The 18,291-nt window shown below is 33.8% G+C and overlaps 2 protein-coding genes across 4 annotated transcripts in view; both read right to left on the bottom strand.

Moving 5' to 3' along the window:
* The window catches only part of LOC110024986 (short-chain dehydrogenase TIC 32, chloroplastic-like), a 29,110-nt gene extending 17,161 nt beyond the window's left edge, over positions 1-11,949 (bottom strand). For both annotated transcript variants that reach the window (XM_020725216.1, XM_020725207.1), the window contains exons 1-2: positions 11,616-11,949; positions 10,156-10,222 (exon numbers count right to left, since the gene is read on the bottom strand). In XM_020725216.1, coding sequence (XP_020580875.1) covers positions 10,156-10,222; positions 11,616-11,831 — 283 coding nt within the window. In that variant the 5' untranslated portion in view covers positions 11,832-11,949. The remainder of the gene's footprint in view (positions 1-10,155; positions 10,223-11,615) is intronic.
* Positions 11,950-15,650: 3,701 nt separating this feature from the next.
* LOC110018009 (peptidyl-tRNA hydrolase 2, mitochondrial) overlaps positions 15,651-18,291 on the bottom strand; it is a 51,895-nt gene continuing 49,254 nt past the window's right edge. For both annotated transcript variants that reach the window (XM_020715213.1, XM_020715214.1), the window contains exon 9: positions 15,651-15,946. The gene's annotated coding sequence lies outside the window, so the exon portion shown is untranslated. The remainder of the gene's footprint in view (positions 15,947-18,291) is intronic.

Genomic DNA, 18,291 nt, shown 5'->3' with positions numbered 1-18,291 from the left:
TGGAGGAAAATTCTTGTAGCTGGCCCCCTTCTAGCAGCTGGCTAAATCTCCTTCCAGTTGTTTTCTTCCCAACAGCTCTTTCTCCCATGGAGATCTTCACAGCAGCTTTCTTTCCAGCAGCTCTTTCTCCCATGGGATTGTCCCAACAATTTTCTTCCCAGCTGGTTTTTCTCCTGTTGAGAACTATTAAAGGTTTTTCTGAAGGCAGCCAGCCGCTTATCCCTTCGATAGGTGTTTTAGCCGTCGGACCTCCCTCCAACCGGCCGATCTCCCTCCAAGACCGTCAAAGCACCTTCCTCCACCCAAATCTATCCCATGCAGGACCTCCCCCCGTCAGCTCTCTCTCCTGCAACCTTTCCCGCCGCAGGAACTACATTCTGCAAACTTTTCAACCGCTGGAACCTTCACGTACAGGCAGAAAAAGATCCTCTCCTTCCTGCAGGCTTCTTTAGTGGAGATGCATCTTCCTGCAGTGTTTATGCTGCATGTGGATCTCCTTACTGGCGAGGATGTAAATTCCTGTAAACAGTCGTAACTTCTACCGGCAGCCCTCATCCTCAGCAAGCCCTACTCAGCCACTCTTCATGGATGAACCAACATCAGGTCTTGATACAAGAGCAGCTACCATTGCCATGAGAACATTGAGAAACAATGTCAACACAGGAAGAACTGTTGTCTGTACCATCCACTAACCAAGCATCGACATATTCAAATCCTTGGATGAGTTACTTTTGCTTAAAAAAGGGGGCCAAGCAATATTTTCTAGACCGTTGGGCAAGGATTCTCAGAAGCTAATAGAATAATTTGAGAAAATTTTTGGAGTTCAGAAAATCGATGATGGAGCCAACCGAGCAGCATGGATGCTGGAAACAAGTTCTATCGCCACAGAAGCAAAATTAAAAATTGACTTTGCAGAGATATACAAATCTTCTCCACTGCACAATTGAAATATGGCATTAGTTGGAGAGTTTAGCAAGCCATTACCTGGCGCGTTTGATCTTTACTTCTAAACCGAATATGCCCAATCCAGTTCTGGCCAATTCAAAATCTGCGTATGGAAGTACAGATCAACATATTGGAGGACTCTGGGGTACAATCTAGCAAGACTAGGCATGGCCTTTGTCAATTATCTCTCTGGGGAGCAATGTTCTTTGTTGTAGAATTTATGAGCTTTGTCAGTTGCTCTACAGTTCTGCCATGTTCCACTGATTCTCCAGAATTTTTCCGGCAGCAGGCCCTCCTCAGAAACTTTCCTGCAGCACGCCCTCCTCCAGAGTTTTTTTCTGCAACAGATCCTCCACCATAATTCTTCTTACAGCAGAGCCTCCTCTGGAACCTTTTACTGCATCAGACTCTCCTGTGGAGATTTTTTCTGCATCAGGCCGTCCTCCAGAGTTTTTTTCTGCAGTAGGTGCACCACCGGAATTCTTCCTGTAACAGACCCTCCTCTAAAGCATTTTTTTGCATCAGACCCTCCTCCGAAACATTTTCCTGTATCAGACCCTCTTTCGAAGTTTTTTCTACAGCGGATCCTCTACCAGGATTCTTCTTGTAGCAGACTCTCCTCCTGAGCTTTTTCCTGCAATAAGACTTTTTTTTTTTTTTTTTTTTTTTTCTGCAAGCCGTAAATCTTTTCCTATTATATGTTTATTTCTCTGCAAACTTTCCTGCAGCATTACCTGCAGAAGTTTTCCGCCTACCTACAAGAACAACAGAAATTGTAGTGAAAGATAAGAGCATTCAACTAAATAGCTTGAGGTTGATTACCAAGCACTGGATAAAGACATCTAGTTCGACCTACAAAGATTTTTTCTCGCTATTATTTTATGTTTTCAAATTCAAGTTGAACATGGCTTTCAACATTGTTTCAACTTGAGGGAGACTGTTAGAAATTATATTAAAAAATAATTTATTCCTGCTAGAAGTTATGAGGACTAAATTTTTTTCCTTGAATTAGAGTTATTTTCTGTCTTATTTTACGCTCTATGTAGTTTCCTTTATCTACAAGTATTTAATATAAATTGATTAATTGGAGATATAGATATTATATCGTTTATTTCCTGTTATTTCTTTTTTATTGTCTTTTCTTTCTAGGATTCATGTAAGAGTTATTTATAACCCTATTTCATATCAATAATATTATTTCGTATAATGTTGGACTTCAACACAAGATATAAAGAAACTTAAGATCCCCATCTTTTCAACCTTTATGTTGTCCTCTCCAATAATCAAAACTTTTCCTTTGATGTCCTCATGCCCAAGCACCAAGTTCTAGCACCTTACTCAATATTTGAACTGAACTTTCTAGACCATCACACTTCAAAGGAACCATTTTGAAAAGGAAAATTTAAATTAGTAGCACAAAATTCTTATGTATTTACATATCTCAAACCTAAGCTTTCATATTTACATATATAGCACTTTGGTCCTTTAAACCTATGCATTGTTTTTATTATTGTTTTATTATTTTTTATTTTACACTTTGGTCCTTTAAACCTATGCATTGTTTTTATTTATTATTTTTTATTTATTTTTTTTTTATTTAAAACTATGCATGAAAAGGTGTATTTCACTTTTAAAGAGTGGTAATAGTGTTATTTTTTTATGTGGTATCAAATATTTGAGTGTTATGTGTGTAAAAATGAAAATTTAGGTGTGAGATATGTAAATAGATGAGAATTGTGAGCTATGTATTTAGGTGTGAGATATGTAAATACATGAGAATTGTGAGCTATGTCTGTAAATGCACACCCCCCCAAACAAAAAAAATCATCCAAATTCCAAACATAATTATATTTTCTTCTCCTAAAAACTGCAAAAATTTTAAATCACCACAAAAATTGAGACATTTATTATATATAAAATAACACACAAAATTAAATTAAACGGCTACTTCCTTATATAATATAATAGACTCCTAAAATATACATGATAGATAATAATTGAGAAAAACATAGCACTTGGTATATCATTCGACTTATCAATCAAACTTGACAAATCATATTTTCACAATTTAGCAGCATGACTTGGGTGTAACATATGTCCAACATATGTTCGCTATGTGTTAAAAGGTATCCAAGAAGTGTTGGGCTTTTTAAAGTTAAAAATAAAACAAAACATGGCATCCCCAAATTTTATCAAAGATTAAGATGAACTATGATTCTCTAGATGCATTTTTTTCTTTTTTTTCATAGGAATTCTTATTTTGGTTATGTTTGAACTTATCTTAGTTTAAGCGTCTACAATTAATTCACACAATGGGCGAGATTAAAACGAAGATACAAGTGCATGCAGTCAAAAAGGGATGCTGAAATGACTTATACGTAGCCAATCCCTTCAAGAAAATGCTAAGATGACTATTCATGGAACCATAGCAATTTCTTCTACTTAATGGAAGGCTGCAATTTTTATACATTGTCATTGTCTCAAGAATAAGTGAACTCATGATTCAATTATTGCAATCCGCCATCAAAAGAAACTGACATCATAATCATCACCAATGCTTTACCCATTTATTTAGACTCAGCATTATAAATCCTCATTTTCTATTGAACCTACTGAGTATTTGTTTGAAGTGTTATGCATATTCATCATAAATCACTCTGGAAATTTTCTATCCATGTAACCTTAGTTCTAGTCACTTTTCCTGCTACCCCTTTAATGCTAATTTTATTAACTAGTAACAAACACATTTCCTACCTTTCCTTGTCAATGACAACTCATTTCAGTCAACCTCAAACGCCATACCACTAATAGATTTCACTCAACCATTTCTCAAATATAGTTATTCCTTAATTTATTTATCATAATTTTATCAAATATCTATCTAAACATTCTCATTTCTGTCAAACTTTATTTAGATATCTATGTTTTCTATACTTAAATTAAAGGATCCATATAAAATCATCAAATTATGATTTTATAAAATTTTCTTTAAAACCTCCTTGGTATCTTAAAGAAAACGTGACAGGAAAAATTCTCTTTTTTACATAGAGCGTAATCTCTAGAGAAAACATAATTTCTACAATTACAACTTACCAAAGATACAAAAAACACATATGGAAAGAAATACAAACATAATAATAGAGAAATAAATGAGGACAAATATAAATAGGTAACACAGAATTCTCCCCTCAAGCTGGGTCATAAATGTTGTAGAGACCCAACTTGGTGTTAAAATCAGTGAAGCTATCCCGAGGTAGAGATTTCGTGAAGATAGCAACAACTTGAAGACAAGTCAAAAAGTGGATTAAGTGAAGAACGCCTCCATTTAGATTCTCAAAGATAAAATATCTATCAATCTCAATGTGTTTGATTCTTTCAAGATGTATAGGAGTCTTTGCAATATTGATGGTAGCTTAATTGTCACATAACATCTTTATGGGTTTAACCGTGGAGTATCCCAACTCATTTAGAGCCATTTGAATCCTAATTCCTTCACAAATTCTGAAAGCAAGTGTATGGTACTCAGATTATGCACTGCTTATAAAGACCACTGCTTGCTTTTTGCTCCTCCATGAGACAAGATTTCCCCGAACATAGAAACAATACCCAGAGGTGGATCTTCTATTCGCAAGTTCTCCTACCCACCTATCATCAGTGTACACTATATCCCTGTTGTCAGATTTCTTAAACAATAATCCTCTGTCAAGTGTATTTTGTACAAATCTTAATATTTTGTACACTATCTCCAACCGTTCTTCATTTGAACTGTTCATGTGTTGACTCACTATGCCGACAAAATGAGATGTCAAGTCTAATGTGTGACAGATAGATAAATTTATCTACTAATTTCTAGTTTCTACCTTTGTCCATTGAGGTCTTTTCAACCCTTGGCTGTAATTTTTTGTTGAAATATATAAGAGTCTCAGCAAGTTTGCACTTAGCATTCAAGTTTTTTTAAATAAGTATAGGATGTACATCATTTGGGATATCACAATAGTCACCTTAGACCAGGGTCATTTCCATGCCCAAAAGTATCTCATCCCTCATAATCTTTTATTTCAAATTTAGTACCAAGAACCTCCTTAATTTTTCCAATTTCTTTGTCATCATCACCTGTCAAGATCATATAATCAATATAGACAATGAGTATCGCTTTCTTACATTTCTGTGCATGTTTATGAACAGTGTATAATCTATTTGGCATTGAATGTCCTCATTAGGTTTCATAGTTTTTGCAAGCTTATAAAATCAAGCCTTAGAGATTGTTTGAAGCCATAAAGTGACTTTTTTTAGTTTGCAAACCTAGCGTTTGTTTGAGTTATCTTCCAGTCTAGGGAACCATATACACTTCTTCAATATCTCCATTCAAGAACACATTCTTGATATCAAGTTGATGCAGTTCCCGCTCTTTATTTATTGTCAAGAAGAGAACTCTTACAATGTTTACTTTGGTCACTAGAGCAAATGCCTCTTGATAGTCTATCTGATAAAACTAAGTGAAACATTTGGCCACCAATCTAAACTTGAACCTCTCAATGCTCCCATATGCTCTGCACATAACATTAAACACATTTGCATTTTATTTGGAGGAAGCTTTATAAGGATCCATGTGCCATTAAGTTTGAGTGCTTGGCTCTCTTCTTCAACTGACTTTTTCCATTCTGAACTTTGGAGTGCTTCATGAATAAACTTGGGTATATTTACACTATCAAGATTAGATACAAAGGCTTTGTAAATTAATGATAACTTCTCATAGGCAACATACTCCTAGATAGAATAATTTGTACAACTTCCTTGTCTTCTCCATTGGATTCCACTTTCCTTGGAGTCTTAGAGATTAGTGAATACAGATTTGTTTATGAAGAATCATGTGTTTGCATATTTTCTTTATCCTGTTAAGTGAATTTTTTTCTCGTAGCGTACACACAAGGTTCCATGTTTTTATAATGTTCTCAATAGAAGGAACTTAGAAAACAGGATAGTTATATGGAAGGAGAATAAATAGTGATGACATTAGATCAGTGTGGGTATAAATAGTAGAGTAGGGAAGCATAATAGGTTATAAAGACTCTAGGTCAGTGTGGATGTTTTGAGTAGATTCCCAAGACTGATATTCACTTGAACTCTCCCCAGAATGTTAGATTTGAGATAATAGGGTTGATTTTCAAAGAGAAGAATAATACTTGTACCCCCTTTTGTTAGAAGCATACACTAAGAAGATACATTCGATAAATTTTGGATCAAGTTTTGTACAGTTTGGTTAGTGAATGCAAACAAAAGAAATACAATCAAATGTATTTTGAGGAAGATTAGAAGAGAATGCTCTGACAATAGGGTATTTTTCCATCAAAATATCAAGAGGGCCTTTAAATCCAAGAACTCTACTTGATATTCTATTAATGAGGTAGGTTGTTGTAAGCACAATTTCTCAGCAGAAACTTTTTTAGGACATTTTGAGAGAGTGCTATAGACCCAAATACCTCAAGGAGACGTCTATTATTCCTCTCACCTATTTCATTTTGTTGAGGAGTTTCAACACAAAAACTCACATGGATAATATCATTCTTTATAAGGTAAGATCCAAGGTTAAAGTTGAAGTATTCATTTGCATTATCAGTTTACGTTGGAATTTAGTGGAAATAATATTATAGAAGAATTTAAATTTTTGTGTGGTTTCAAATTTTTCCTTTATGAAGAATATCGAACTAGTTCTAATATGGTCATCAACAATGAAGACAAACCATTTGGCTCCATTGATATTTTTCTTTTAATTTTGATGGTCCCCAAATGTCATTGTGGATAAGAGAAAAGGGTTGTGAAGATTTGCACTAAGACAAATGATAGAGATGACAAGTATATTTAGCCAATTGACAGGTTTCATGCTGACAAAACTCTGATTTTTATTAATAAAAAATAAAGATACAACTTTGCAACATAATGAAAATTGGAATGACTCAAACGTCAATGTCATAACAAAACTTGACTCGATAGACTCGCAACAGACTCATGAACAATAAACTCTGGAATATGGGAAGAAGATAGTGATGAAACCTTGTGTTAAGAGAATAACTTTCCTTGATCAGTAGTTATAGATCTTGATACAATTCAACACTATTAATCACCTTCCCCGAATCCAACACTTGAAATTTGCAAGAACAACCTTGTGTTAAGAGAATAACTTTCCTTGATCAGTTATAGATCTTGATACAATTTAACACTATTAATCACCTTCCCCGAATCCAATACTTGAAATTTGCAAGAATTAGAGTGAAATTTAATGATGCAGTTCAAGCCATGAGTAATCTTGTTGATTGAAAGTAAGTTGCAATCAATTAAAGAACATATAGCACAGAAGAGAGTTAAATAATTTTGGAGACTTTCACTTCTCCTTTACCAACAATCCTAGAGTGAGCTCGGTAAGTCTAACAAATCTAAAGTGGGTGAACCTTTTGTAGTTCGTGAGAGCATGAATATCTCTATTCATGTGATCAGAAGTACCAAAATCTATTATCCAATGTCAAATCTTACATTATTAGTGATATAGGAGAATGATATTATACCTTGATGTATCATTAAGCTGGTTTGTTCTTGAAAGAAGTTTCTTCAACACTGATAGTTGCCCTTAGCTAGGTTCAGCTGACCCTTCAAAAGAGGTGGCAGTATAGGCCTTGCGGTCTTGGTCCTTCCCCCCATGCCCCAGTTTCCAATCTACAGGCTTTCCATACAGTTTCCAACACTAGTCTTTTGTGTGATAAGGTTTCTTGGAATGTTCACACCAGGGATAATTCTTCTTTGACTTTAACTCATTAGAAGAGTTATGTGAGTACAAAGTAGAACTTTAGTGCTAGATGAATCCACACTTCATGTCATTATGAGCTCATCCCTACTTTCTTCTCTTCAAACTTTAGCAAAGGCTTCTCTAGTGATAGGGAGAGGCTTCATCTACATGATTCTTCCTCTAACCTCATCTAAGTTATTATTTAGACCAAATAAGAACTCGATCACCCTCTTATTCTCCACAATTATTTTATGCATCCTTGCATCTTAAGAACACTTGCTTACATATGTATCATACATATCTAATTGTAATCCATATCTGAATAGTGTGTTAAAGTATTGAGCAACTCTTAAATATTCTTGTCGAAGTTCATGCAGTTCTGTCTCAATCTCAAATAATTTTGCAGTATTTCATGTACTCAAATAAGTCTCACAAGCCGCTCCCCAAATCTCTCGTATTGTCCTGTAAAGTAAGAAATTTTCTTCAATTTTTATGATCATAGAATTAATCAACCAAGACATGACCATATGATCCCGGATTTTCCATGAGCGATGGTTACAATCAATTTGCTCAGGAACTATGTCTTCTCCCATAATATGTTCCACTTTTCCCTTTCCACAAATGTACATAAACACAGATTGGGACCATTGAAGTAAGTTATGAACATTAAATTTATGGTTTGTGATAAAGGTCGAGAGTTCAGAGGCTAGTTGAAAATAATTTCTAGCCTCTAAGTCAGAACTAACATCCCAACTAGAGTTAGACAAATTCATTCTGTAAGATTAGTACTTTGTCATAAAACCTCGCATGTTTCAAGCTAAAAAAACAAACGAGATGCTGCTCGTCCGAGGTATGGTCTGTAGGAAAACAAAATTAGTGGTTGCAGGGAGGATTCCAATAGAGGACCTGCATAAAATCAACTGAGAAAAGATAGTTGTGGAGGGTCGGCAAGTGAGGGCTGCCACAAAGACATCAATAGAGGTTGGTAGAAGGGTTATAGATGTGTGGATGTGGGGCTTCACACTCGGCCAACCGGCTGTTCCACGATCCGACAACCGAATGGTGAACATGATAGAGGCATTCGAACTAAGGGGAGGCAGTGGCAGATGCATTCAAATGATCAGAGCGCCAACTAGAGACCATCAGCTAGGGGCAACGATAGAGGCGTCAAACAAAGGGAAGGTAGCGACAGAGACATCAAACCAAGGGAAGATAGCGACAGAGGCTTTCAAACCCAACAGCAGATGCGATCGACCCAACGACAAAAGCGTTCAAACCAACAACAGGAGGACAACGAAAATTGGGGCTTAGAATTTGATACCATGAAGGAAAATATTAGAAGGAAAATAGAACTCTTCTCATTATATAGAGAGTAAACACTAAGTCAAATATAATTACAACTTATCAAAGATACAAGAAATACATAAGAAAAGAACAATAAAATAATAATAGAGAAATAAATGAGGATAAATCTAAATAGGAAACACATAATTCTACAGTATTCTCTCATCACACAAAACTCTAGAAACATTTTTTTCATTTCAATAATTCAGTTTTAACTCTAGAAGTATTCCTATCCATATCTCCATTAGTCAATATAATAAATCAAACGTACTTAAACTATCATATTTAGATATCAATTTTTTCTAATAATATTGAATGATGATTTAAACATCGTATTCACATTAATTACAAATCATATACTCAATATTGTGAATATACAGATGGCTCATAATCAATATAAAAAACCAGGAGTTCTGCAATAACGAATAAAAAAGCTATAGTTTTTAATAATTTTATAACAGGCTTGGTACTAATCAAAAAGTGGAGAGATCAAAAAAATTTATCAGTGACACGAGAATAGATATTGCTTATGTAGCTAGTTAATAATCTAAACAATTTCCCTAGTTCAGCTTCTTCTGATATCCCTCATACAGATTCTTTTTAATAAAGAGAAATAAACATCTTTTAATCAACGCAACATTAATCTCATATAAAGGTTGTTCTATTAATGTTATATAGCAATGAACTCTCGTTTAAATATGTACATGATTTCCCTTAACTCCAAAAGTGCAGAAATGAAAGATTTTGGGTCTCATAATTCCATGTAGACACAAAGTAATCCAACCTTTTGGAAAGTAAAGGCGTCCAAATTTATTTATTTAAGTTGCAGCAATTTTATTATAATAAATAGATTTAAGGTAAAGAAAGTAAAACTACTTTATATCAAACCAAGGAACCCCCCAAGAAAAAAAAAAATCAACCATTTTACAGCTCGTAAACACTTTATTGATCTTCATAAACAATAATTCTCTATTATGCAGCACAATACAAAATCCCACGAAATTTTACCCATCAATTTCAAAATCAACTTCATTAAGTAGTTATTTTGAAATAAAGGTGCTAAATAAGAGATATTCTCAGTTTCTCACCTAGAACAACGTGATAGCCCTCGCCTACCAGGGCCCTTGCTGTTGCCAAGCCCAAGCCAGACGTCGCCTGAAAATGTAAAAATGTGTAATTATATCTACTTCTAAAGAGAATCGCCAAAACTGCTCTCCGTTGAGGAGCTTATGTGATGTGAAATATTGGCATGAAAATATTTGTATTATTTTGAGAGTAGTTATGGATTTATCATATTCAAAATTGGAATATTACCGCATGAATTATCATTTTATGAGTTTATATTCATATCGTAATTATTTTTTTCACCATTAACGAATGTGAACCAAAAATTATCATGCCAATCATGAAGAAACAAAGCTTGGTCGAAATACACATGACCCCTTCAAATTAATTTTAAGACTTTTAAAAAATGGAGTAAGTGCTTTCAAGACATATTAATTAAAATTGTTTCAAGATGAACTAAATGAATGGAGGAATTACTTCACGGCAATTACAAGATGTATTAATTCAAAGAGGAGTCATTGAAATTAATAAAAAATGCATTTTCAAGAATTGGTTTGTGGCCATATAAACTAGCGGAAAATTTTTCAATTGGCTGGATGAATGTAACCTTAAAAAAAAAAAAGTTCGAATTCAAAATTTCCTCCCAAAGGAATTTAAAGATGTATTTTGTTATGCATTATTGAGGCTATAAATGTGTGAGCTCTTGGCATTAGAGATTAGAGTGGAGTTTGGAAATTTAAGGTGGCCGTGTGTGATTGATTGCTTAGGTAGGAGCATGGTGGTTCTTCTCTTTTGGAGAACTTGGTGGTTCTTCATTAAACAACAATTTTATCTTTTAGAGGCTCTTGGGTCAAGGGTTTAAGAGGAATTTAACTTAAATCTATCACACGGAAAAAAAATGTTAAATTTTAAATAAAGGATTTAGCAAATCCAGTTTCTTCTTAATTCCTCTCAATTTTATTTTAAACTTCGGATTTACTAAATCCTAATTTCTTCTTAATAGGATTTAGTCAAACACCAAAAAAATTAAAACTAAATCCAACACTTCCTTATATCAAATTTTATCGCATTCAATCTCTTTTTCTCGTGTTCAGTCTCTTTATGACGTAAATCCAGATTTATTAAATCTGATTGCGTAGCGAATTCATTCCATCACCACTCGCGAGCTCCTCCGTAGCACGCTAGATTTGATAAATCCTATTCCACATAAATCTAAGTTCCAGTCAAACACCGCCTCAAAGTTGATACCAGACAGCCCCTTAACTAAAGCATGCATAAAACAACATTTCCTCTTCATCTTCAGGTTTAAGCTCCATTCCTTCACTCTGCAATCCATCTCCCTCTTCCTAGGCTATGCTACCATCCCACACTAGTATAGACTCCCTTCTAACATCATTAGACGAACTGTTCAATGCCGGCAGTAACTAGATAAAGTGATCACAATGACTGCCATCGTAAAAAAAAAAAAAAAATGGAATCTCACCCCAGTAATAATGCAGATGGGACGCCTGAAATTACCGCCGGCGGAATCGGGGACTAAGCGACAACGAAAGTGCTCCCTCGGCGACGTGCGGCGACGGAAGAGAGCGGCGAGGTTGAGTCTGGCGTAGCAGTACAGGAGGGCAAGGGGCCATAAAATAGCCATTCTCCAGAACTGGAACGAGAGGACCATCTCGATCGCAGCTCGATCGATTCCCATTGTAGCGTCGGCTTCTTTCGCTTCCAGCAACAGATGGATTAGATTCGTAAACTGAACTCGATCAGCTAACAAGCCAAAGCCAAGCTCAATCCAACCCTGGCTCGGCTCTTTAGCTCTTGAGCCAATTCATCTGAAAAAATATTAATATAAAATAGAAACAAAATATATTAATTCCCAAGGATTTATCTTTTAAGGTGTTAAAAATATTTTAAAAAAATTAATTTATATTGTATATTAGGTGATTTCTTATTATTTATCTCCTAATTGTTATATTTATTTATCATTTTATTATAATTGATGAGTGCTAGAAAATTTGCGGCCACATGTTAATGGATTGTCGTCTTAGCATTGCACAAGAACTCAGCACATACCCAGATAAAAGAAAACAACAGCAATGACATCATAAATTTTTACGTGAAAAATCCGTAAAGGAAAAAATCATGTGGTTGTCTCACAAAGACGAAAGAGTTACTAGGATTTTCAAGTTACAATGTCGACTAGTGGTTTATGGTCGATGGTAATTGATAGTGATCGATGACGGTCAGCGATGGTTTACAGCGACCATAATGTTCTACTGCAGTCGGTGGTGGTAGGTAGTGGTCAACGACGATCGACGGTGAAGCGGGTGTCGACGACGGTCAGCGATGGTTAACGGCGGCATGGGTGATGTTGGACTTCAACTCCTCAAAACTTTAAATTCACTCTCAAGCCTTAAGCATTCTCACTCGTGAGAGGGGTGGGGCTCAATTTATAGTGTTTAAAGTGCAATTAATACATGAATATGAACCACTTTGATGAGATAGTCCAAAGAGCTTCATTTAATCATACAGCGTTTAATGGACATTTTGGTTCCTTAATGATGTTAAAATTGAGTAATCTTGGGCTCGTTTGATTTGTTTTGTTGAGACGCTTGATTCAACTATAAGCTTTCAAGATTAAACATTCATTTAACCTTCCAAATATGTATGAAAAACTTCCAAGAGTAATTTAATGAGTTTTATTTGAGCTTGATTTGACTCGGATTCGACTAATTTTGATAACATTGAGTTTTCTTGTCGAGTCATTCAATTTAACTATAAGTTTGCTAAAATCAGAGTTTTGGATGAGTTTTTATCGAAATTTGAATATTTCTTGCTCAAAAAACTACCTCGAGATCTATTTCATGTCTCGAGATTTGTGTCAGATGATGGAAAATTGCTGGAGATGTATCAGTTGACCCCTATTTTCAGGCGAGACCAAATTTGTCGTCAGGCAATATTCCATATCTAGAGCTTTTTCGATATGTATCAGTTATCCCCTAATTTCGGGTAAGACCAAATTCGTCTTAATGATGTCAGAATTGAGCAATCACAGGTTTGCTAGATTTTTCTTGTTGAGACATTCAATTTGATAATAGGCTCGCTAGTTTGACTTTCTAAATATATCCAAAAAACTTTCAAGTGTGGTTTAATGACTGGATCTGAGTTTGATTTAATTTGGACTAAACTAATGTTGATATCATTGAGTCTGTCTCATCGAGTCGATCAGTTTGACTATTAGTTTGCTAAAAGGCGGAGCTCTGGATCAACACATTTCTTGCTCAAAAAGGCTTTCCAGATTTGTATCATGCTTTGAGATTTGTCTCGAATGTTGGAATTTTTTTGATGACGTATCAATATTTATAAAGTCAATTATCTTGATGTATCAAATATATAATTCTAGTTATTAATTTTATCATAATAAAAATGTAAAATTTAATAAAAATATTTTGAATAAATTTTGAGGAATGTGAAAAATGAGATTTACCTCAAAATAAATTTTAATTTACCATTTAGATAATTTTTATTATTATTATAATAAAAATTAGTATAACATGATTCATTGCTTTTCTATAAAGGGGATGAACCATCAATTTACAACTTCAAAATGGAGATTTTCTAAAAAGAATGTGGTATTAAATTTAAAATCTTAAGAAGTTGTTTAGTATCATGTAATATAAATGCTATACTCCATATTTTTTTGTTTGGTTCGAAGAAAAACGAAGTCAATGTACATGATCGATGGGTAGTGCCAATGACTGGCGAGTGATGATGGGCAGGCAGGAGGTGGTGGCGACAATGATAGACAGGCGGGCATCGACAATAACTGTAATCGGTGTGGGTGGGCATATGTCGGTGTGTAATGGCAACGGACAATGGTGGGTGGTAATGGTCGGTGTATGACAATGAACACTAATGGCCGACAATGAACACTAATGGCCGACAATGACGTGCATCATTAAAGAGAATGATGTATATAGAATTCAATACATAATAACACTTCAAAATATTATATTTTCTAATATTATAACATGATGCTATGGGCCTACGATGAAAGCTAAATATTAGATGGCATGGGCCAATTTAGTTGGCTCGATATAGAGACTATTTAAGGCAGCTGATTAAGAATAATCTGACGATAAATTAGGTGCGATGACTATTACAAAGTTTTATTTTTTAGGAAAAGTCAGACCGCTGCCAGAAAGTTCCCGGTGTGAAACGATTTTTTTGGCGTTTTGAGAACGCATAAGCTATCAAAACACAATTTACCCAAACAGGTCAAGTGCATTTTCAAAACGTCACCACACCAAATAAGTTATCCCAAACGGACCCATAAAGTGCAGGGGTGTAATTAAATCAAGTCAACTCAAACTCAACTCAATAAATAAATTGGGGATTAAGCTAAATAAACTTAACAAACCGAGCTTTAGCCAACCCAAACTCAACTAATTAAAAATTGAGCCAACTCATTTGATACACTTAAAATTATTGAAAATTACAAATTCAAACAAAACATGTCCAAATATTTAACATATATATATATATATATAGTATTAAATAATTTCCTAAAAATTTATCTCTAATTTATCATTATTTTTGTTCATTTTATCATAACAACTATAGAAAATAAAAAATTATTCGCTCCTATAATACATTAGCTAAATCTGTGAGTGAGGGAGCTGCTCAGCTTTTTTTTTTTGTACATTTACATGCCAACTTCCCAAATGTCATATCAAGCACCTAAACTTATGTTTTTATGATTATAACGCCCAAATAATTTTAAAAAAATAATATATTTTATTTTTAAACACATAAAAATTCATATAAAAAAACAAATATATATTATTATTAATTATTTTATGATAAAACAAGTCAAACACAAACAAAATAAACTTTAATTCATCTAAGGCTCATTTATAAACCAAGTTCAAAAAAATTATTTACGTTCAGTTCACTTGTTTAACAAACAATTCCGAAATAAAGCTATCTAATGAGCCAAATGGAAGCCATTCACGAACGAGTTTTTTCGACAGCTCTAACTAGGACATGGTCGTCTTAAACTTGAACTTCATGCATTAATCAAACTCCAGTTCAAGCTTCAGGTGACTAAAAAAGTGCTCTAGGCTGTACATATTTGAAGCTAAGAATTTCAAAAATGACGAAACAATGTGAAAATTGAATCTCCAAAAAAATGACAATTAATTCTGTATCATCAGTATTTATGAGGTAAGTTTCTTATAATTAAAACAAGTTTTGCATACATACCACTCAATTCCTATGTGTTCTCATATCAGACACCAAATCTTCCATTTTTACATCCCATATGGCACACTTAAGAAGTTAAAATGGTGATACTTTTGTTGTTATGCGAAACATCTGGGTGGTATAAATGTAAAAAAAAAAGTAATATTTAGGTGTTAAATATGAAAAAACATAGGAATTGGTTGGCATGTATGTAACATGTAAATGCACCTTAAAACAAATTTCAGCAGCCCTCAATGCAAAGAAACTGGAAAAATCCTCAAAAAAATTGAAACTTGCAAAATAATTTAAATTGCAGCGAGTGGAACGAATGTGTTTGCTATGACATTACCAACAAAACCGAAAAAAGATACAGACATTACCAAGGCTCTTTGTCCAAAACTTTTTTGCAGAAGCATGAACTCAACGGTCATAAAGATGACAGTTAATCCAAGAGAAAGCTCCCCAGATAAAATATTGCAATAAAATCAAGCATAAATGTGGATCAGGATACAGCCATTTGCTCCAGCTTGCTGTTCACAGCCTTTTTTTATCGAGGAACAGAAATCCCTAGCTCTGCAATTAGCATAATATACAAAAAAAAGTTTTAGTAATATGCATTTTTGATGTAGATAAGAATTGACATAAGAGAAAAATGATTTTTAAGAAATATAAAAAGAAACTTTGTTGATGGAGCCAAAAGCTTACATATTGCTGCTAAATATCAAAAGTAGAAAAGAATGATTATAGCTGCCATCTAGTCTGAATATCAATGATGATAAAGCTTCTAGAATTTCGACAGTGAAATGAAAAGTGTCTTAGAAGAACAATTGTTTAGGTCTTTTAAAGCGTGAGAGTAAGGCACAAGGCTTGATGCTTAACTGAGACTACCACCAATTCACATTCCCAAGACCTCCATTAACTCTAGAAAATATGGGTTTTTATATAGCTTTCGATCAACACTATTTTTCAAATGCCCTAAAAGTTTCTCTAGCATTTGACCTATAAAAAGTAATGGAAAATGTTCATTCCTAACAGTTTGGTTTATTTGTCTATATTCAATACAGATACACCACCCACATAGTCCCAGTTGAAATTAATTCGTTCTTCTCATTTTCAAAAATAGTAAGACCGCACTTCTCAGGTGTTGTTTCAAAGTGTGTTTCATCATCATGCATTCTAGTAGCACAGTTGCATTTTGTCGTTTCTTTATTCAAAATTTTTTAATGTTAACGAACATATTTTAAAGAAATTATATAATAACTTCAAGAAAAATTTTTTCAATAATTATTTCATAATTTAATTTATAGAAAATTACAATCAACCTAAATAAACCACACCAATTCATCATAATAGGCTAAAGTATTATTTAAAATGGGATATCAAGGGAACTTAAAGATAAATTTTATAAAGGTATAGTTAGCCCGCCTAAATTATATATATTCAATTGTTGGGCAAAAAGAAATATTGATATTTAAAGTAAGCACAAGAAAAATGAGAATGGTATGAAGGATGAGGGAAAAAGTATAAAAAATGAATTAGATAATGATCACGGCAAAAAAAAAAGTGTTTGAATCTATTAAATATAACATAGTTAAAAATGGATCCAGGTATAAGGAAAACTAAAAAAGCACTATAATACTGTATATAAAATTACATTCAAATACATAAAAAGAAAAATCAGATGACCTAAAGTAAAATAGATAGAAGCTAAAAAGATTTGCAAAGGATGTACATAACACCTCATGCAACACTCGAAGATAATGAATGAAACTTGAGAATTCATACAAATGCCTCATATAAATAAATGATAAAACTAATGATGAAGGTACAATAAGTAAAATGATGATCTATATTATAGATTAATTCACCCAAAAAAAGTTGAAGCTGATTTTGAAAAAGAAAATGCACAAAGTTATGATTTAAGGCCAAAAGAAATATAAACAAAGATTTAAGAGTTATGGGTGTTATTTTAATGATTTAATCAATTGTTTTTCAATGAAATTTTGAAAAGTAGAAGGATAGAAAAAGATTGGAGAAGATTTTGGTACCATACTAAAAAATAAATAATATATTCAAGAGTTTAACAAATACAAAAATGTCAAATTTATATATCTTATGATGACTTTACAGAAGAAAGTAATGCATCATGGTCTAAAACAATTATATTGATTTCGGAAAATTGATTTGAGTTCATACAAGAAACATACACCATGAAATCATATTTTATCAGGTCAAGTAATGGAAAAGTGTCAAGGTGAAGAAAGAAACTTCATATGGGTTTTATTAACTTCAAGAAATAATATAATTGAACAACATAAATATTAAGTTGGCACACAATTAAAATAAAAATGCATGACAAAGATAAGTTGAAGCTGTTGTAGATTTATGATGAGTTATTGCCTAGTATTGAAAAAGTAGCAGAGTGATTAAGAAGATTTCTATTAAAAAAGGATTACATCAAAAGGATCCATATTGGGTCCAAAATATTTGTTTTGTTATGAAGATATTTACCAAAGATATTCACAGTGAGATGACATGATGTATGCGTGTTGCTGATCACAATTCAAATTGGTGAGATATCTCGTGGAATGAGTGGAAAACTAAAAATATCAAATATATATATATATGAGAGAAAAAAATATATGCTCTGATGTCATCTCCCACGCTCGGCTCTGCTAGGACTACTCGGGTTTCGACCCATGTCGAACCCTAGCAAACCTTATCGAAGAATATCGAAGAACATGACTCTGTTGTCGTCTCTCTGTCGTCGTCGGCTCGCGGCTTTGAAGTCCACTGCTAATTGCGTCTCGTCGTCTCTGTTCGAAGCCGACGGATCGCATCTCGTCGCCTCTGTTTGAAGCCGACGGATCGCATCTCGTCGCCTCTATTCGAAGCCGACATACCGCATCGCGTCGTCT

Source organism: Phalaenopsis equestris, unplaced genomic scaffold (genome assembly GCF_001263595.1).
Source record: "Phalaenopsis equestris unplaced genomic scaffold, ASM126359v1 Scaffold000002, whole genome shotgun sequence".
NCBI lineage: Eukaryota > Viridiplantae > Streptophyta > Magnoliopsida > Asparagales > Orchidaceae > Phalaenopsis > Phalaenopsis equestris.
Note: the sequence above shows the minus strand (reverse complement) of the source record. Positions and strands in the feature narration are given on the sequence as shown.